Consider the following 22,813-nt stretch of genomic DNA (forward strand, 5'->3'; position numbering starts at 1 on the left):
TGTGGATCACACGCATTTAGGTCATGATCACACACATTTAGGTAATATTCACACCAAGCATGAGCAAAGTAAACTACAGTATGACGTAACTAAATCAACACTGCCATATCTGACCTCAGAGGGTTAGGGATGGGTACTGATTTTCTCAATACTGCTACTCTCATCAATTATTCTCTTTGGTCTGGTATTTTTGTTGATAGTCGTGGTGGTTCTCTTTATGACTGTCCATGAAAAATTATAAATCCAGGACATAATTTAAAATGATCCTTTATACAACTAAATATTGTTCTTGACATTAAAGGTCCCATCATTGTCACCTGTCTGATGTTTTATTTGAAGTTTCGATATCCTTAAGAAGATATATTTGGGGTTTTTTAGCACCAAAAAACATCTTAATATGGTTTTATAGCTCTTTTTAAGGAGCTCTGCAAAGAAACATGTCAATGTTGGCCAGTCTAATTCATGTTATGAGCCTTCGTTCTGATTGGCCTGATTTTCTGAGTGACGCACGGCCAGGCCAACCACCTCCTCCCCGACTGGTGTCGGCGTTTTGACACTTTTACGGTACTTACAGACCCTAGAACATATTTATTATGAAAAAAGCTAGGAAATCTAAATTTTGACAATATGGGCCCTTCAAGTATTTTGTGCAATACTAATTTACTATATGTCCAATTTCAGTGTATTACATGTGAAGTCCTGTAACATAGATTATGTTTTATTTCCTTGCGTTTACATGGCATGTTTACTTATTCATTACTTTTACTCATGTGTCTATTTTTGCAGCCCCCTTTGATGCTGTAAACAAGGCAACTTTCCTTGTAGTGCGATTAATCAAGGATGATATTATCTGATTGTATTCTATATACAGTTCATATTACATTACTCAAGTGTCAATGATAGTTATACTTATCCGAAACTGGTCACTTTTTGGTAAAATCTGGGCAAACTGCACTTTACACATAGGCATACTGACGCATACAGGCACAATACCTGAAGATCATAAAGACCGTTGAGCAGGGCTTTCCCAGAACGGGTCACCTCCTCCAGAAGGCTCTCTCTGCGAATCACATTGAGAACCTCACTCAGGAACAAGTTCTTTGAGGGGTCCCCCATCCATGTGTTAAAGATGCGGTATGCCTGAAAAAAGAAATGGAAACGCAAAAACCATGAGAATGACTTTATAAACATCTTTTAAAAGAAACTTCAATCTTCAAATCTTTCACCACATTTCAAGTGTTGGACTTGGGCTGACCATTGGGCCCAAAACATCTGATTGACCATCACTAAGAAACAATACTGATGAGTGGACCACTACTGTACGTGGAGGTTGCTACTGCCTTGCCTCAGCACGTTCCAGTCCCCCAGAAGACATATTAGATCTTCTTGACCCTGTGCTCAGTGACTATAGGACCAGACCACACCTGGCACAAACTTGAATCCATAGAATTGTGTTTGTCGTGTCCAACCGATTCCTACCTGTTTATCTATCCGTCATGGGTGTGGTACTATAGCAATTTGACTAAACTTAGACAGCTAAAGTCTGAGATAATATCAAACCCCTCAAAGGATACATGTATCCGACATACAGAGCCAGACGCAACAACTGTAGATGACAGATATATGATGAAAAAAAACAATGTGTCTCACTGACTAAAAGTGTATTATTTGATATGATAATCCCACTTTTTCTTTACAGATTCACAAACAGCACAGATCTCTTCATGATTGTGGTGACAGGGGCAGAATAAAAACTTGTTGAGCACCTGGACCAGATGTTCGACAGGGTAGGGTGATATATCACAGCAATATCTAGAGAATTGTTTGTGCTTTCATTGAATGAACATTCTGTTCCCAAACTATGGAAACAATATCATTCCTGTGTGTAAGATGCCTACAGCAACAGAGTGATGATTACATTTAAAGAGTCTTACAAACCAAATGCAACAACAGTGTTAATTTAAAAGGATTTTCAGTGGAACCATGTTTGCTGTTGCTATCTGTATTATGCAAGTTGTATTTTATTTAATATTAACTGTATGTTGTGTTTTAAACCCACAGATGAAGATGATTATAAAAAGATGGATATTATTGTCATGGGGTACAGAGGACATTCCAGCCTCTATACGAGCTGCCAACAGGGCTTTGGGTTCTTTTTCTTACTTCTGTAAAATGTATTTGGTAAGAATTCCATTGTAATAAAAACATTTAAAGACTTAACAAACCTTATCGGCCTGTAATTCTGTCTTGTGGTAGTAGCCGCCAGTCTGGAGCTTCTTGCTGAAGGAGACGATGTCAGCAGGATCGTCCATACCCCAGTGCTCATGGGCCCAGAACTTCCCAGTGGCGCCCCCCCCAGTCTGGACTTCATCCACGTGGAAAGCACAGCCTTGCTGCGGAAATTAAAAGTTACAGACTGAGAAATGGAAGTGATCAAGTTCGATAGATCTATATCACTCTTCTAAAAATCACTGTAAATCATGGCGTCAAGGGGTTTATTGCTTTAAAAAAAAAAAACTGGTACTACATAAACCTGGCACAGAAGTCTAAAGGCCTGCATTCAGAGGCAGAGTCTGACCAGAAGACACAAGATTCTCAAAGCAGCAAAACTTTTCAAAAAGGTGGCACCACAACGAGGCCGAAAGGGTATATAAAGGTTGTACAGTAGTCTGTTTAGTAAGTAAGGGTATATACAGTTTCACATTTCAAACATTGTTCTGCCTCTTTCAAAAGAGATATTTTAGAGTTGTATTCCTTGGTGCAGTTTACTCGGTTGATCACTGGTTTACAGGCCTTAAATTACATTACAGAATACTAACCTATCAGATACAAAAAAAAAATACAAAAAAGTTTTCTATTTTTGGTTCAAAATACTCACTCCCTTCAGGCTATTTTTGGATTGTTGTGGGATAAATTGGGATGCATGTTGCAATGTTTCTAGATGTGTTTTTGCACTGACATTGCAGGTGCAAGTAAAAATTGCAAAGTGAAATTTTTTGTTTTTGTATAAATCTTCACAATGTGTTCAAACATTTTTGTGACTTTCAATTCCTAAACATTTTTCCACACATACGGTTCTTGTCACGTAAACAGACAAACACTATCACTCTATCACCTCTATCACTTTCTGATTCATACTTCAACATGTTACCACTAATCATGCATAGTTAATCTAACTCACCTTGATTCTTGCATGTGGTGCAAAACAATTTTCAATTCGATTTATTATCTTAAGGCACTTTACATAGTGAGGTTGAGACTTTACAATATGACAGAGAAACACAACAGATGATCCCACAGTGAGCAGCTCTGAGATTGTGGAGAAAAAAATCTATTCCTTTTTAACAGGAAGTTATCTCTAACAGAACGTTCTCCTCACGTCTGCATCTTTCACACAAGAAACACAAGAAGCGGGTTTGCTGACGAACACGTGGAGGGCTCCGCGTTTTGTGCGGGGTACTGGTATGATTGGCGAAACTCACAAAAGACTTTGATGAGTGGTCAAATTTGCCGTAAAAGTTGTGGAGAACGGACACAAACGCAAGGTCACAAAAAAAATCTGCACTGAGAACAATTCGCTTGTTTTACTTGGGTGAGAGTGTCCGAGGCTCTAACCAATGTCTGCGTCCTCATTTACAATGACCAACTGAGGATGGTTAAACTGTTCCCGGGACGTCCCTGACCTGGATATTCCTGGGGTGTGCAGCTCTTTTAGCTGAACGTGAACACATGGTCGCGATCTAGGAGCATCCTGTCAAAATAAATTTCACAATTCAATTCAATCGGCTTTTTTGCTCTCTTCGTAACAATGGGATATGATAACAATATGATATCAGAATAAATACATAAAACTGCATAATATAAATATTGAGAATCATAATTATAAACCCCCCTCAACTCAGTCTTTTTAAGGTTGAACTGATGTGATCTCCAGAGGGACATTAAATCTGAAACCTAACTTTACTGAGCTGCAGAAGGTTTCTCCTTGATCAGCTGTGGTTTGGGTTGTACCTAGAGCTGCAACAGTTATTTGATTGATTGATTAGTAATCGATGACTAAATTATTTATTTTGAGTAGTTTTAAAGTAGTTTTTATGAAAAAAAAAGGAAACAATTCTCTGATTTCAGCTTCTTAAATGTTAATATTTTCTGGTTTCTTTGCTCCTCTGTGACAGTAAACTGAATACTTTTGGTGTGCGGACAAAACAAAAACATCAACTTGTGGTTGAGCCAAACAGCTAATCGATTAATCGAGAAAATAATCGACAGATTAATCGATAATAAAAATGATCTTTAGTTGCAGTCCTTTGTACATTATTTTTAACAAGTGTCCAACAAAGGATTACATGTAATGGAAATGTAACTATTATAATCTATCACTCAGCTCAGGTGTGTACTGAACCATCTCTTAGACCCCGTTTTCACCTGGCAGTAACATCAGGACGCATTGAGATCGGATCTCAAAAAGCACATTTGGAGGATGTTTAAGCTGCATGTGTCCACATTCTAATAGCAGAGAGAACTGTTATGTGCCTCTTGGCCACATTAGGGACCGCCTACTCAACTGACGCCCTCTGCGTGAGCGGAAAGGAAACAGAATTGGACAGATCACGCATGTGATCCGTGAATTAATTGCTTTTTTTTTTTTTTTACGCATTTGGTCTTCTGCAAATGGAAAAATGATGTACATGTTGATTTACATACAGAGCGGGGAAGCGAAATCAGATCACAAGTGGTCACTGAAGACGCATGTGGAGACACATTCTGCTGCAGGTGAGAACAGACGAACTGAGAGCTGTCCACACTCAGGTCGGATGTTAATGTCAGGTGAAAACGTGGCCCAAGTCATGATGCTTTCGGCCGAGACTGCTGGGGGAACTCCCATCATGTACCTCTCTCTCGCTCCGCCCCCATGTTTTTACATTCCATGTCACTAACTCTGTGGTTTCTCTCTCCCCTAGTGCTGAAATCTCTGACTCCAGAGCTGCAGGATCCAAACCTGTTATTATTATTAATATTATTAACAATGTCATTGTATCTATTAGTGGCAGTATTATCACTGTGATCATAAGAATTTGTCTGATAGAGCTTAAAGCAACTGTTATACAACTGCTCTCTCTCTCTCCTCTCTCCTCCGTTTCTCTCCTCTCACCAACTGACTTCTTTTTGAGATTTCTTCCTGTTTTTTTCTCCACAGTCTCAGTGCTGATTATTGTGGGAACTGTTGTGTTTCTCTGTAATATTGTGAGGTCTTGACCTCACTGTGTAAAGTGTCTTGAGATAATGTATGTTGTGATTTGGCGCTATACAAATAAATTTGAATTGAACCAGTATACCTTTCAAATTAATGCGACTGAGAAAGAGCAAAAAACACCAAGTCGTCCTTTAAAAGGACCGTTGTCCATAGTGGTGACTGGTACTGTACCTTGCTGGCAATGTTGCGGAGGCTCTTGAAGAAGTTTGAAGAGGCGTGGTTATCTCCACCCTCAGCTTGGATTGGTTCAACGACAATCCCTGCCACGGGCATCCCCTTCTGCCTCCACTTCACGATCAGATCCTCCACCTAGTCACACACACACACACACACACACACACACACACACACACACACACACACACACACACACACACACACACACACACACAAACACACTGAATCTTACTGATTTACACAGGGTTTCTACAAAGGGTGAAGACAATTTCTGATTAACAAACTTCAATTCATTCTACTAGACATGTTCCCACGCATGCACGTACAAACACACACGCACGTTTGTCTCTGTATAGTTGTCAGGACCTCCATTGACATAATGCATTCCCTAGCCCCTTACCTTAACCATCACAACTAAATGCCTAACCAACACCCAAACCTAAACCCAATTCTAACCCTCACCCTAAAACCAAGTCTTAACCATCAAACAGCCCCTTGAAGTTGTGAGGACTGGCCTTAATTTCCTCACAACGTCAAATTGTCCTCACAGCGATGGTGTAAAGCCAAAATTGGTGCTTCAACTATAGAAAGACATGCGCACACGCACACCCACAGCCTACCTCCTCCAGACAACGAGCCTCTTCCTGGGCATTCTCCTTGGTGAACTCCTCCAACGGGTACTGCAGTCTCGGGAACGGGGCAATCGGCCAATCAAACGACGGCACGTCCAGCTTGTGAATGGCTTTTGAGTGTGTCGTTGCCAAAGCACCTGAAAAAAACAACAACACACAAGCATTGAGTTAGCTATAAGTCTACTACGTCGGGTGCCTCAGGTATCTATTAATATCTTTTAATAATGTACTGTATCTTCATCTCTTTTCATAACATCTATATCTAATAGATCTTTTGTATCTTTGCTCTGTGCCAATCCCTCCATGTCCTGACAGGCTTTTAATGAGAAACCTCTGTGGAGGAAGTGTGGAGTTGTATTCACAGTAGATTACCCCCAATAGGAAAGATGGCCGAGAGGAAGTGACTGGAACCAATCGGGGGGGAGGACGGGCGGCTGTGGCTCAGGATATGGAGCACAAGTGTCCTTGGGCAAGACACTTAACCCTAAATTGCCCCTGAGAGCTGTGCCGGCAGTGTATGATGATGTGTGATAGAAAAAGCGCTACTTTGGACCTCTGACCGTGCATTATTTTTGTTGAATAAATTTGAGGGGTGAATTGTCGTATCAGATTGGACTTTTCCAAACCTTAACGTCAGTGTGTCTGGTCACCAAAATGACAAAAAGGATGAAACCCACAGGGTCACAAACATACAGCCGACCATGCAGTTGTGCTTTTTTATCATGTTAAATTGTTTTATTCTCATTTAACTACTTGTCTGGTGTTATTTCTTCTTTGTTAAGCACTTTGTAACATTTTTAAGAAAAGTGCTAATTAAATTCATTATTATTATATTGTCAACAACATCTAGGCCTTTTCACACGTTTCAAAAATGTGTAATAATGCTCTGTATTTCTCTCATGCTATTTTCCATTAGTGCTGGCGCAGTCACTTCCACGCTGTATGCAAAGACAAAGAGAAATGTGAGGCCAGTGAGCACGACTGCACCATTTACATGGTGTGTGATGCAAATCAGAGCTTTCACACCCAGATCACACTTTTCCTTCCTAACCAGATCCCATTCAATGGAAGAAATGAGACTTTCCATCTTCCAGTGTTCTGCATCTGGTCAGACATGATGGGTTGAGCTCACATAATACTGTCACTCAGGTGCTGGAGAGGAGCTCCGACGGGAAACTCTTCTGATCTGATCTAACCACTGGAGAGCAGCAGTAATTTGTGTACATGTTAAGTGTGTCACATACCAATGGTTCTTCCATGGAAACCTCCCATGAAAGATAAAATACTGAGGTCTGGGCAGCCTGGGGACTGAGGCAGAGAGACAGACAGATGATCACACAGAAGAAGGGAGAGGAAGGTGCGAAAGCTACTCAAAATATGATGATAGGCACACCTTGTTTATCATACAAGAGCTGAGGTCTTCTTCAGACGCCGTGTTGTGGCCTCGTTCCTTGTTCTACAGCAAAAAGTACAACAAACAGTCACAACCTCACATGGAAATGAAGTGAATCGACATTTGGTTATTGAGATAATACTCAAGTTGTAATTCAAGCATTCCCTTAATTATTTCTGTTGTTCCATGTATAAAACAGAATACAGTCAAAATGTTAAAGGATTGGAACCACATGTTTTCTGTGTTGTCTTTCTAATTAGACTCAAATTGATTACAATTAGTGTCCAGAAATCAGTTTCTTCACAGAACGTCAGAGGACACTAATAACGGGACAGAAGTGAACAGAAGATGATTTCTCATGAACATTCCGTGCGGCAGGTCCAACAGATGCCAGAAGTCAAGTTTCCGAACATGAGACATTATCGAGGCTGCGTGAGGAAACTGGTTTACTATTCATGAGCGACACTGCGTGATTCTGCAGGTCTTCGAAGACTTTCTAAGAAAACAGTAATTAGTTCATCTTTTTACATCTTTCACACGCAGGGCCCCCTACTGGTGGGAGGCATATTTTTTTTAACACTGTCATGAAATACAAGTGGCAGTTTGAGACAACGGTACACAACGGTTGACAGGCCGACCAAAAAGGAACCAGCAACCTCAAAGGGCCACAAGTTGGCACCTGAGGATTTTAGCCTCAGTATATGTATACGTTTTGTACCATCACAATGATTTTGCAGCCTTCATTTGAAGGTAAAAATATTGTGTTGCTTGAGGAGATGTGCCGCAAACACTGCCCCCCCCCCCCCCCCCCCCCCCCCTGGGTTTTAGCACCCTGATAACCAGCCCGCCAAGCCCAAAGTCCTGAGATGAGCTTCGGTTGCCGGACTATGCGTGTCCGCACAGCGAATCACAGAAAATATATCAAAAAGAACTTGTCAACTGAGTCATGAAATGCTCTTATATAATCTCTGTTTTATCTCCTCTTTCCACACTGTGAATAATAAATGTGTATCATAATCTTAATAATAACTGATACACTACCTAATTCATTCTAATGATTATTTTGGCATAGAATTATTCCTTGGCATTAGCGACCCCTCCTCACACGGGCCCACAGAATACTACTGTGAGCTGGACGCTGTGTGCAGAGTTGGCTCAACATCCACCTGGTTTCATGAAGGCAAAGTCGGTGTTTCAGCTGCAATGAAGCCGTTACGCACCCATGATCAACCGGATTACATTGTTTTGATTGATTTTTGATTGATCTTGTAGGCAATGTTTTTCATAACATTTGCTTTGTTACTGTTCAGGTGTGTGGCATAAATACACGTTTGAATAATCCTTTTTTCCTACCACACATTGCATGGGAGCTATTTCAGGAGTCACAATTTTTCAGATTAAAAGATCTGTAGATCAAAATAAAGCTCTGTAGCCTAAGCAAACCTTTTCTCTTTTACTTTGTCGACAAAATTGCTAAATGAGGAAGTGATTTCGATGAATGATGCTGCCATGATGGAGACAAGCAACCGTGGCACCTTGGTGTGTCAGTCGATATTATTACTGTTGGCAGGCAGAGTTGGCCCACGGGCCGCCTGTTGCCGACCACTGGTCTAGAGCATGTTAACCAAACTACAGTTAATGCTCACTGAAGGTGTACTCACTTACCCTGTACCAGATGAACATCGCTTTGTAGGCATTCTCATTGGAGCAAGAGCCACAGGCCATGGTCTGAACACGGCTCATTCCACTGGGAGCCACCTGAGAGCAGGGAAGACAAGAGGAGAGAGGGGAACACTTCATTACTTTTAGTAAATATGGCGTCTCATTCCACTGTTATGCAGATGACACTCAAATGTACCTGCCTTTGAAACGGAGAGACGCGGACTCTTTTGAAGCCACTGTCAGACTGTCTGACGGACATCAGAGTCTGGACGTCCCTGAACTTTTTAAACCTTTTAAACCTGTGATGCTGAATCACAGAATGTGGATGTGATAATGGACAGTGATTTTAAATTGGACAAACAGATTAGGTGAGCACATCTCCCCCACACTGGCCTCCCTTCACTGGCTCCCTGTACGTTTTAGGATTGATTTGAAGGTTTGCCGACAAGTCACGAAATGGGCTAGCTCCAACGTATCCGTGTGACCTCTTACAACCCCACGTCCCATCAAGGTCACTCAGACCCAGTTGCTTCTGGTCGTCCACAGGTCAAAGGTTGAAGCAAAGGGGAGAATTTGCTTTTTTGCGGTTTTAGCCCCCAAACTCTGGAACGAGTTGCCTCTGCACGTTAGACTGGCCCCTACACTTCCCGTCTTCAAATCCCGTCGTTTTACTCCTTGGCTTTTAACTCACGATTGGTCTTCCCTGTCTTCTGTCTGTAAAACTGTGTGTGTGTGTGTGTGTGTGTGTGTCTGTGTGCGTGTGTGTGTGCGTGTATAAGACTAACGGAGAGAAGACTTTCGTTGAGTTTGTCTGGAAAGTTCTCAGGTGGCAGGATTCCCAGAGCAGGTCTGTTCACAAATGCACTCTGAGGGAAAGAAAAACACAAGAAGCCGTTCATCAAACTATTCTCCATCAGCCTCACTGGGAGCGTGTGCATGATCAAAACAAACAAACGCTCCAAAAATGTGTCATGTAACGCTAGTCAGTGAAAAACCAGGTGGCCATCTCAGATAAATGTAGTAATGATCAAATTTTTTTCAGTTCCCATGTTATTAAATTATATTCCCATGTGTTCCATTTGATTACACCATTTACACCCCAGCCCATTATTCTTCTGAGGACTTACCAGATTGTTGGGATCGGTCATCAGCTTGAGGAGAGCAGGGTGGTTGTAGCCTAATGGAGGCAGAAAGAAGTGGGGAAAGGTGGAAGAAGAGAAAATGTGTAACTGACACTGTGAGCCACATCATGCTTATTATTTCTTGTTGAATATACTATGAAAACTAAGGATGTTTTTGTTATTATTATTGGTTGTAGAAATAATAATAATAATAATAAGTTACAGTATTTCTATAGCATCAATTCTGAATAGAAGAGAATACAAGGTATTCATTTTCTCTAAAGATATCAGGAAATAATTGTTGAATAAAAACATTTAAGGATAAGGGGATGGTTAAGGTTAGGGTGAAGTCATGGCTTCACTACAGCGGTGTCATCAACAACAGGGCTCAAGTGATTGACCGCTAAGCATCATGTAAATCAGAACCATCAGCTACTCATCAGTTATGACTCGCATTAGCTTTGCATTTCCCCTGAGTTGAAGAACAGTAGACGGCGGATTAACAGCTGTCCATTCCTTTTGTTTCTTCTGGAGAAACAACACTTTGACAACACCTTTATCTTCCCTCCTATTTTGGATGGGTGGGGAAGCAGTGGTGTGGATGTTTGTGTGTAGAGGTGTGCTGCTTGGCATTTTGGCTCATAATTCTCCCTTCTCATGTAAGTATTATGGACATTAGACTTTTGGGAAAGTATTACCACAGTTGTAAATGATGAAATGACACAAATAACCTTAACCTCCACAGAAAGACAATAAAAGCTGTACAGCAATCCGGTTTTGGAATCATATTCCCTTGAAAAATAAAATAAAAAATAAATAGAAATGCATCTGATTTAAATGTTTTCGTTTCTCTCGTCATTAGGTTGGACGACCGCCCCCTCCCACCCGTTCAGACCTCCTGGGGATGGGTCCGAGGCAGGACCTGTGCAGTCAGGTTAAGCTCATTTAACAACAGTCCAGCCCCAAAAACGACAACAAGCCAATGACTGTATCTACTGAGATAAATCCAGAAATAGTGTTAGTAGTGTCTCACTCACAGTGTGAGTGAGAGGGCAAAATCATTTGAATGCTGCATGGCAAATTTCTAGTCCACAAACCCTTGGGGACCATCACAGTGACAAACAGGATATGTTCTATTTTAATATTCCCACTTGCATGTTATACATTTTATACACCATCCACTTTGTCTGTAAAAATGTTATGGTTCTGAAATAACTTCCTTGTGCCGGGAATTAAATTAGGGACAGATCAGTAACCCTTCTGTGCTTTGTTTGTGTTTAGGACGTATTCCTCTGACATATGCATATCTTGCACTTCTCTCCTTCAGTCATGTGCACTGTAACAAGCGTCACACTCACAAATAGATGGAGGGGAAGTGACACATTCAGTTTTTGACTTTGATCTACTAAAATTCTCAGAATTGATGTATATCACTTTTGTGTAAAAAAACAAATGTGTAGAAAAGTGAAGAAACAGTGAGCATTAACAAAGAACATACAAAACTGTGAGTAAACTGAATAACCTGGTATCATTTCTTTCTGTTACACTTGCCAGTTGCCAGGCCCTTTTAACTACTGAATTAATGAAGTGAACGGGTTCCTGGCTACAGCGAAAGCCCTTCTGTCGGAGAGGCCCGGGGGCTGGAGCGGAAACCACTGACTCATAAAAGAATGTAGGGGTTTGTCTTTGGGTGTCTGAAAATCTATCTATGGAGACTATTAGAGCATTCTTCAAACCTTAACATTTGTCCTTTAACTCTTTTATCATGAAACATCTTACATTTGATGGTAACGGCACGGGATGCTATGAGAGGTGTACTAAATATGCTGATTTATGTGTTATTCAGAATCCATAAAACATACCGTAACAAAATTGATTGCCCCATGCTAACAATCAACAGGAGTAGCTACTCTGAGTATTACATTTTAATTCTCAGATTAACACTGGATCACTCAGACAACATCTAGAACAACATCTCCAGCTGGTGGCAACACGTCGGTATCTGGATCTAGATCAAGATAGGGAGCATGTGATGACTACAGAAGAGTATAAGGGCCAGGGATAATACAAATGTATTTCACATTTCGAGAATAAAGTCGTACACATTGTTATACATTAACAATGTAACAGTTTGCAACGGCCACATGCTACTGACAAGCTTTTGGGATCTTTGAATTTGTTTGTACGTGTTGTGTGTCGAGGTCATGTCGGTTTTGAACCAGTGCATGCTGGGCTGAACTTTCTCCATATAAAACTCAGCATGTAAAATAGGAAGAGAAAACTATGAATTCTGACCAGCAGCGGCACTATGAGCGGAGTGTGTTGGGTCCATTGCTTTTCACTTAAAATGACAGTTGTGCCACACACAGCTCCGACCACATCAAGTCGGCTGATGTCACAGCAGCTGTGGGCTGCGGCTCTGCCCCAGAGAGGGTTCATAATACCAAGAGTTTATACCACAAGAAACCAAAGCAGGTCACACAACACCACCTCCACAGCTAAGACGGCCCGACAGTGTCTCGACTCCAGGCATCCCTCCCCCTCTCACCACGTTCTACAGGCCACTATACATAGAGCAGCATTTTTGACTGAAAAGCCTAGTGGTGGGCGGTGAGACCAGGGGAACAGACCATTGGCTGCCCCCCTGCCATCCATTCAGGACACTGACAAAAAGCGCTGCACCAACGGGGCCCACCCCTTCAAAGGAAAGCTCACATCAACATCATCTAGGCCAGAACCCCCAGTTTACTCCACAAAGGTTGGTCGGGTTCTGTACGTCCCCATGCAGAGAGCTGCAGACTGATGCCAGAGAAAATATAATCCACGCTATAGCAAATTTCTATCCTTTAAGAACTGAACACTCGGATCTTTACCAAATTTCAAACATTTCAGTCTTGGGAATGGCGCAACCTACTGGGTCAACACCTTACTTTGAAATTTTCTCCTAGCAGGTAGAGCAGAGCAGCTTCATTCAGATCTGATCAGAATAAGACCGTGACGATGCTCCAGAGTTCAGCTTTGGATTGTACAAGAGATGTCATGGCGACGCATTCATTCGCCATGAAACAGGAAGCTGCAATTCGAGGGGCCCGGCATGCCTGAAAACTCCCAGAATTTGGCACACAGTTCAGAAGGTGTGTGTGTGTGGGGGGGGGGGGGTCGATCTTCATCGATCTTCTCAAAGAAAAGAATAAAAGAGTACAATTAATTGAGAATGTGCAAAGAAAATATTATGGGAGGAGAGGCAAGCAATGTGACAATATATAGAGTGAGATTATAGACGTTGGCAAATATTAATATCTTTGAATGTAATTACAGGTCAAATCAATGAGCAAGAATTTTGGACTGTTCTGATTTGAATTATTCAGGTTGTTACTCAATCCCTCCCTGACATTCATGCCTAGTTAATTCACCCCAAAACACTTTCCAAGTTCATTTTAAAATTTGAAAATGTAACAATATCCCAGTATGTATCAATGCTGCAATATAAAACAACATGACTCCCACAATCCAGGTTGCCGTGGATGTTTGGATGATTTGTTACTGACCAATCGGAATGGAGGAGATCTGAGTGTAGATATCCAGCATGCGGTTGCCATCCACGTCCACCAGGTAGTTTCCCCTGCTTTCCTCATAGTTACAGAAGAAGTTGACCGCACCAACATTCTGGAATAAAGTTAAAAAGAGTAGAATTTAATCCTCCTGTATTAACTCATCAGCAGATAGACAGACAGACAGACAGACAGACGCGGCAGGCAGGCAGGCAGGCGGGCACACACACACACACACACACACACACACACACACAACACAATGCACCTGCCTCTAGCCATGACTAGCAAATGTGGAACATCATCCACTGTCGACAAACTGTGTGTGTTTAACAAACGCTGATATTTTGTCCCGACTTTTAGACGTGTGGGCTCTGAGTCGTCAGCTTGTCCCTGCTCTGTCCCACTCTGTGTTTGTGTGTGCGTCCCCTAGGGCAGAACGATTCATTGTTTTTCAAATCAAAATCACGATTTTAAAACAGCGCGCCTTGCAAATTGCAAAAGGCTGCGATTTAGAATACGTCATAATGCAGCGCATCTGACCAGGCTTTATACTTTGCCCATGTACTTTATACTTTGCGCATCTGCGCTGAAAATTCAACGCAGATGCGACGTATTCTTGACCGCTTTGTTCAACCGTATCCAACACGACATAGCAAACATGGAGACTCACGCGGAGGTCGGGTCCACCTCATGGAACTATATTTAACTCATTCAGAGTTGAAAACATCGGTTCTTTGTTGCAGGTGATTAAACATATATGAGCACATAGTTAAGGACAATTTGTTCAATTTCTGTGAACAATTTCTTCTAAATATTCGCCGTGGCGGCCAAGTTTTTTAATCCAACCAATCATTCATCTCATCCAGTGCTTTGGTGACTCCAGTCTCCGCCCCCGTGCATGTCTGTGTTTTCCATTCATTGACTAGACTGGGGCAGTCAGTCATAGTCTAATTTGTTGCGCCATAGACTTATAACAAATTGAAAATATTTTTATACTTCTCAGAGCAACATAAAATATCTCTTAAGGTGCATTCTGCGCACTGATCCTCACATTGTACGTGCGCTCAGGCGGAGAGCCCTGCTGTGTTGTCAATAACCTTGGTGGCCGTTCTCAACATTATGTTTGGAGAGAGCTGTATGCTTCGTCTGCAGTGTTGCTGGTTGCACTTTTCTTTTTTAACTGCAAAAAGTGACCTGCAGTTAGGGGTGGGCGATCTGACGATCTTATTCTTAATTTGGCATATGATCTGATTTCCAGAGGAATCGGTCAGATCGCGGGGGAAGTTTCTGCAACGTTCTGGCGAACACGGATACCGTAATGACTGTGGCAGTTGCCACAAGTGCAACAAATGTTTTGCAACTGTCGCAACATTTGGTGAATGTAAAAGTGAAAGTATACTCTTCTTCTGCAGGTCCAAGTCAAAGACCGGATCTGTTTTTAAAAAAATACATTTCATTTTTATTTGTCTTTTTCTGACTTATATTAATGGTTGTGATCATCATACATATCTATACAAACAATGTGTTTATGATAAGATTCTTTACTGCAGCAAAAAATTGTTTACAAGAGCACAAAGCTCTTAAAGATCTAGCCTCCTAAATTGCTATCAAAGTTCACCAGATTGATGGATTTAACTTTAAAATGTACAAAATTTTGTTTGAATCCCGGTTCAAACCAACCCTTTCTGTTTGGAAGTTGCATGTTCTCCCCGTGTATGCGTGGGTTCTCTCCGGGTTCTCCGGCTTCCTCCCACAGTCCAAAGACATGCAGAATGGGGTTAGGTTCATTGAAGACTCTAAATTGACCGTAGGTGTGAATGTGAGAGTGAATGGTTGTTTGTCTCTGTATGTGGCCCTGTGATAGGCTGTTGACCTGTCGAGGGTGAACCCCGCCTCTCGCCCAATGTCGGCTGGGATTGGCTCCAGCCCCCCCGTGACCCTTAAATGGATAAATCGATAGACGATGGATGGATGGATGGAGTGTACAAAATTTTCTTCCAGGGTCTGACGTCCACCGCCCCTAGTCTCTCAAGATTCTCTGTGAAAGACTGCATGCATTACGGAATACAGTTAGTTAACAGCACTTGGCTATATTAGTAGTGGTGGTAATTAATGTGCTTACCTATGTTTTTTCTAAGGAAAAGAAAAACAAAAACATCCCCCCCATCACATGCCCCCCACACCACGCCACTTGATCCACAGGAAACACTGCACTGTAGCTTTAAGCCTTTTTTTTCACAAGATGGTCTGTATCATCACTGATCCTCATCTAAGTGTGATTATATTGAAACACACAATACCCATGTGAGATAAGGCCTGCAGCAGTATGTGGTGTTTACCAATGAATCTGATTAATTCATTATTTATAAATCAAAAACAGCAACAAAAACATGATGAACTACCCAGTGTTATGAATGAACGCAGTGCTTTGCTTCAGTTCTTCCACTTGACACTTGGGGCTAGATAGTGACACAAAGTATGATCATGTGCAAAACAATTTTTGGAATGTGCAAAAACATTTTTGAAACAGGATTCAGCACATATTTGTCAATGTACACATATATCAATTGTGTAAAAACAAACCCCTAGAAGGCTGCAGATTTCTACACAAGCTCTGTGTGACAGTGCCACTGTACAGTATGTGGAACACCATTAACGCTCCAGGGTTTATTTAACTAGTTCACTGAGTTAATATAATTGGAGACCTCATCTGGCCACACATTCATACGCACAGGCCTTGTTGTAGCCTTTATTGTGTAGAACACAATCCCAGCTTGCGATGTAGCCTCTATGTCTGACTCAACACATTATCATAATGGTTCTCCTAACACTGGTTTCAAGCACAGGTTGTTTTACGACATTTACATACTCATGGTTATTTGAGGGAACACACACTGTAGCCAACAACTGAACCACATTCTGGACCACATCCTGGACCAGTCTGTTCACTGAATCCCCTACCAAACTGCCTCTCAACATGTCTACTACTGAGTCTGACAACAACAGCACATCAACTTCAGAAATATCTCCTCACCCTGTACTGGTCGGGTTAAGATGCGCCGACAAAGTCGATTGTGGGACTACCTCACCAACAGCGCTGATGCTAACCAGCCGACATAATGAAACTGTGTTTTACAAGGAAGGACAAATTTCAAACCTCGGCAATCCCTCAGTAAGGGACCTCCTCTACGAGTACTTAACATCACAGCTTAGCGGATAAGCTAGCTGGCTAGCAAGGGGGTGATGGGCGAGCATGCAGTCAGCTCCCAGGGCCAACAGAGCCTAAGTGAGAGATAAGACTGCTGAGAACTGCATGCTCCTCACAGGAATGCGCACACATGCACATGAAGCTATGACAAGGTGTGTCTGCCAGTGAGGCCATTGACATGGCAGGATTTCTCCCCGTGCTGCTGATGAAGAGGGAGAAAAAGTCAGAGACAGCAAGGGAGGTAGCGAGAGGAAGCGAGAGCAAGCAAAAGAGCGAGCTAGACAAAGAGCGCTGCACACAGCTTTACAATAAAGCAATGGCACAAAACACAATGTTAAAGAACGTATATGTTTTTAGGATTATGTAAAAAGACTTTGGTTCATTGTGAAACTGTGGCAGGACAAATAAGACTATGGCGGGCTGCCACAGTCTAGGCAATTAATGGGAAACTGGTTTCAATAATAAGTATCGTGATGCTACACTTGGTATCAGTATCAAAGTCAAGATTTGTGTATTGTAACAAAACTACAACCATCCATCAAACTCCCAGTGAGACAGGGCACAATCAAACCACCAGGGATTAAAAACTGTATCCCTTACACTACTTGTAAAATTTAACCGACGTGACACTGAATGATGCGTCGCGATCACATGCTATTTATGATCAATTTATTCAATCAATGTGGTAAGACAGACATATTTAAAAACAGTAATCTTAGCTCACCTGGATTTCCCCAAGTTGTTTTGTCAGCTCCTACAGATTGAAAAAAGGAGATTCTGACATTAATGAGATTAGAGATTCTCAGTAATACATTGTTTATGGTTTTTAATCACAGTGTGTGTGTGTATGCTTGCGTATGTGTTTTACTTGTGATCGTGGCCCAGGAACTGAGGTTTTCATGGAGGGTCCATCATACTCAAACTCCATCTGCGTCTTTGGTGCTGCTTTGCTGACATATCTGCACCCTGGTGGAGAAAAGATAGGAAAGAATAACAAACTAAAATTGCACTCCGATGCTAAATCATGCCCTCTTGGATATTCAATATGTGCTACATTGATAAAATGCTTGAGTGTTATGCAGGAATAATTAGAGCCAGACAGATAAATTGAAGGGCCGATAATATCGGCGGATATGAGCCTTTCACAGACATATAGGTATCTACGCTTACGTTTATTGATATGAAATCTTTTATTGTACAGAATTAACAGTGCAGAAAAAATGTGCATTATGTTAACATTTTACATAAAATAAATGATGTTTATTTTATTAACTCAAGTTATATATGTTTGGTTGTATTTGTGCTTGCTTTTTATTTATAGTTATTTATGATAAAGTTTATGGTTAGACGAACATATCAAGCCTTAATTATTTTCTTTGTCATAAAGGTTTGATAACGACATCTTCGGAATCATTGACTGATTAATAACGGCCAAATGTACTGGTACCGGAAATATTGTACTCCCTAATATTGATATCGGCATCGGCCCCCAAAAATCCCTTTGGGTCGGTGTCTAGTAATAATGCTACTGTAAAATTAGATTACAAAACCTGATGAGCAGGATATATTTAATTTGTGGGCAAATGTTGGGTGTAGCTATTAATCTCAACGCTGTAGAAAAACATTTGTGATTATGCCTGGAAGCATTATTATACAGGTTCTAACAGGTTCTCCTTTGTACTCAACAGAGGGAAGGAGATCATTCAGCATGAACTCAATCCACAAGCAGCAACGAGCTGGTTACTTGCTTGAGAAAGCTGAACAAAGTCACTTCAGTTTCCCTTTTGAGGTTTAATGAAGGAATTGAATTTGGATTTGGGTGGCTCGAAATTTGTGTGGAAGCAGAGGTCAGAAGGTTTTGACTACTACATCTAATGTTGTCTAAATTACTGAAATTAATATACAGCTTCTCTCCTCACATAAGCTGCTTTCAGACATGCACTGAATTCCAGACATTTTCCTAAACTTTTCCGTGGGGGCTGTATGTAAGAGGACAGTCCGAGCCACAGAGTGAAACATGGACCGAGTTAAACGGTCAAAAGTCTGCCTGTACTTTAACAGAGAAAGCGACAACAAGGCAAAGTCCAGTAAATACTGGACGTTTATTAAATGCGAGTTAAACGGTCAAAAGTCTGCCTGTACTTTGACAGAGAAAGCGACAACAAGGCAAAGTCCAGTAAATACTGGACGTTTATCAAATGCGAGTTAAACGGTCAAATGTCTGGCTGAAATTTAACAGAGAAAGCGACAATTTTTAAGCCGATTGGCTTATTTTGCCGTGATCATTACTCAGCCGGACTTCTCTACCAACACCGGTAGTCAAGCATTTAACTGGCCAAACGTCAGTTGACTTTTATTTTGAAGGAACGTAGCACGTTACAGCCCTGCTAAGGTATTAAAGAAAGGCATTCATTCGTCTATGTTGAATTTGAACTATTCCTAATCCTGAGTTACAATTATTAATACTAATTTGTTTTATACATGTTATGTTTTATAATTTGATTCAATAAAAGAAAGAAAAGTTTCAAGAATGTTTGTGTACGCTGTGAATTATAGTTTAACGGCGGAAAAAAAAACGGAATCTGCAAAAAAAGGTATCGGCAGGTTAGATTCTACAAAATCGGGATTGGCCAAAAAGAATTGCATCAGTGCACCCCTAGTCAGATGTTGTGCACTGATGCACGTTAGTATCACATTTAGCCTTATTGTTGCTTTGATGGACTTATTTTCCTTGAATGTGTAATGTAGATAGTATTGAATTTGAATTGTAGATTAATAGATGAACTTTATTGATCCCAAACTGGGAAATTCCGGTGATACACCTTACAAAATATTTAAAAAATATACATAAGAAATACAAATGTAAAAATATAAGAACTGCGGAACTATACAAGTACATAATATTTGTGCAAGTGTGTAATCAGTTACCAGTAATGTGCATAAGAAGATGACATTCAGGTGAAAATGTGCTGGATTTGTGTTAAACACAGACTCCAGGGTGACTCTGTCAGACAGAGGTGAGGTGTTGTACAGTCTAATGACTTGTGGCAGGAAAGATTTCCGATAATAACCAAAATTGATAAATGTTTAATGGACTGTATTTATATAACGCTTTTCTAGTCATATAGACCACTCAAAGTGCTTTACAGGAAAGTCACATTCAGCCATTCACACACATTCATACAGCGCTGCTATTTACCACGCATTTTTCCGTCACATTCATACACATTCATGCACTGTCGGAAGAGCCGTCAGAGGCAAGTTAGGGTTAAGTGTCTTGCCCAAGGACGGCGGCATGTGTACTGGCGGGATCGAACCGCAAACCTTCGGGTTGGTGGACGAACGACTCTACGTCCTGAGTCACAGCCGCCCGGAAGGCTGCCATTTAACAACCCATTGACCCAAATTTCCTTAGATTATGATTTTTTATTGATTTCTGGTGATTTTAATATCCACATAGATTTACCGCGCATGTTTCTGTCACATTCATACACATTCATACACTGTCGGAAGAGTCGTCAGGCAATTTAGGGTTAAGTGTCTTGCCCAAGGACACAACGGCATGTGTACTGGCGGAAGCTGGGATCAAACCGCCAACCTTTGGGTTGGTGGACGAAAGACTCTATGTCCAGAGTGCGGGAGGTGATAAGCGAGAGAATGGTAGATTTAGATCGATTTTACTGTTTAAAAGAACATTTGCCATGGAACGTTATGACAGGCATTCGAGGAGAGAAAGAGAGAGGCAAGCTTAGCACACGGGAGATTCTCCATTCGGTGGCATCTTTTTCAAAGGCGGTTATAAACAAATGTATATCGAATGATGAAGCTAATTTTTCATACTGTGAAATCAGGATACTGCTGCAATCGTACAGGTCTACTAATTGGTTTATGTGAAGCTGTAGATGTGACTAAAACCGACTGGCCTATTGATGATTGACAGGAGAGGGGACCTTTGAGACATCACCCAGTGACCAGTTTCAAAGACACATGTACTGTATCAGTAACCACGTCTTACGTGAAGTCAGTCAAACATTGACATGAATACAGATAGCAATGTTCCTCTAATTTCACAGACAAATGGTTTCATCATCAAATATCAAGACTTCATATTCACAGATGGTATTTAAGTGAAAATTGAGCAATTGACATTAAAAATTAAATTTTAAATCCATTGCAACACACAGAGACATTCATTTAAAAACCGTACAGGCTGAGTGGTTATCAAAGAGCTTGATTTACCTGCAGGACTGAGCCACAGATTTTTCTGCAGGGAGAGAGCAAGCTGACGGCTGATCAAGGCGGACGCCATGACAAAACTGTCAACGGACAGGATAAAGCACAAGATGGAGGAAGAGCGCGCTCTCGGGGTCTAACTTCACCAGGTCACCTACAGGAAGAGAGAGGGACAGAAACAGAGAAACCAATCAGCTGCTGTTACGTACACTAAATGTAGTCATTTCTATTGATCTGTCTGGCCGCTTTAAACTAGCCCTACCCTACCCCCCGCAGAGTTCGAGTCAAGTCACCTTCACCGTCAATTTCTGCAATATTTTCCACACAAACATAGAAATTGAAAATCTGTTTCTCTCGTACCCACGGTGCAATAGGTACAAAAAAAATAAGATAAGGAATATATACAATAAATAAATTCTAAATAGTGCAAAAGTAAAAGTAAGGCAAACCCAAACGATAAAAAAACCTAAAGGAATAGAAAATGTGCAATAGAAAGGAAATACTGTACAGTGTGTGAAATTTACAGTGAGTGAAATGAATAGTGAGTTTATAATCAATTACTCATCACACATTACTCATTGAAATGTAACTAATATTGTTTACCAATTACTCAGGAACCAAAGAAATGCATCACATGAAATACATGACTTTACTTTCTTTACTCAGCAGTAATGAGTAAGAATAAGATTTGGAGTCGTTTGAAGACGATGATCTCATCACAATCAGACAACATGTATCAGCAAAATGTCCGTTCACCACACTCGCTCCCTCAGCCTGGACATACGTGAGAGATTAAGGCATGAAGCTGGGACTGTGTTACACAAGTCATTGAAATAAAACTACTGGTTGTGGGTTTTAAAAATGTAGACACTTTGGTGTACAGCTATGGTAATATGATTTTATGACAAAAGAAGGAATGTAAGAAAACTGGCAAGAGTGAGGCAGAGAGAACTCTCTCCTCTATACGTGCTTATGTAATACTGGCAGCAGGAACAGGAAAATTCCAGCTTTCTGCTTTCACACAGAAGAGGAAACCTTTGTCCCACACACACACACACACACACACACACACACACACACACACACACACACACACACACACACACACACACACACACACACACACACACACACACACACACACACACACAGACACACACAGACACGGTTTCTTGGCAACACCTCGTGAACTGGATCAAACTGGTTTAGAGTATGGGAGTTACACAAGACTCCATCCTCATATGCCCAGGAGGGGAGGGGTGGGCTATGTGAGGGGACAGCTGAAGGGACACAGCGAGTCTGAACTGGGATCTATGGATATATGCTCAAGAAATCATGCGTACTGTGCTACACTTGACCAAGGACTCTGATATGCACCTGATACTGTGTCGGAGGTGTCAGTGGTCCCAACCACGAATGCCACAATTCATACTGAAGCAAAGTTTTTTTTACCCTTTTTTAAAAACTAATTAAGCCACCAAATTTTTCCGCCGTGTGCAATCATTAATCCATCCAACACTCAAGTCTTGATGGTAAATGATCTTTGAAATGTTAACGTTGTCTGGCTTATGCTCCAAAA

At 41.2% G+C, this 22,813-nt stretch overlaps 1 protein-coding gene across 1 annotated transcript in view; it reads right to left on the reverse strand.

The window, feature by feature from the left end:
- Positions 1-22,813, reverse strand: part of abat (4-aminobutyrate aminotransferase) — a 30,790-nt gene that overhangs the window by 3,544 nt on the left and 4,433 nt on the right. The window contains exons 2-14 of the mRNA XM_035614348.2: positions 21,241-21,388; positions 17,870-17,967; positions 17,726-17,755; positions 13,788-13,905; positions 10,246-10,295; positions 9,904-9,984; positions 9,122-9,214; positions 7,457-7,519; positions 7,308-7,371; positions 6,052-6,200; positions 5,426-5,563; positions 2,226-2,393; positions 994-1,140 (exon numbers count right to left, since the gene is read on the reverse strand). Of these exons, the coding sequence (XP_035470241.1) occupies positions 994-1,140; positions 2,226-2,393; positions 5,426-5,563; positions 6,052-6,200; positions 7,308-7,371; positions 7,457-7,519; positions 9,122-9,214; positions 9,904-9,984; positions 10,246-10,295; positions 13,788-13,905; positions 17,726-17,755; positions 17,870-17,967; positions 21,241-21,310 (1,269 nt within the window). The 5' untranslated portion in view covers positions 21,311-21,388. The remainder of the gene's footprint in view (positions 1-993; positions 1,141-2,225; positions 2,394-5,425; positions 5,564-6,051; positions 6,201-7,307; positions 7,372-7,456; positions 7,520-9,121; positions 9,215-9,903; positions 9,985-10,245; positions 10,296-13,787; positions 13,906-17,725; positions 17,756-17,869; positions 17,968-21,240; positions 21,389-22,813) is intronic.

This window comes from Scophthalmus maximus, chromosome 17 (genome assembly GCF_022379125.1).
Source record: "Scophthalmus maximus strain ysfricsl-2021 chromosome 17, ASM2237912v1, whole genome shotgun sequence".
Taxonomy (NCBI): domain Eukaryota; kingdom Metazoa; phylum Chordata; class Actinopteri; order Pleuronectiformes; family Scophthalmidae; genus Scophthalmus; species Scophthalmus maximus.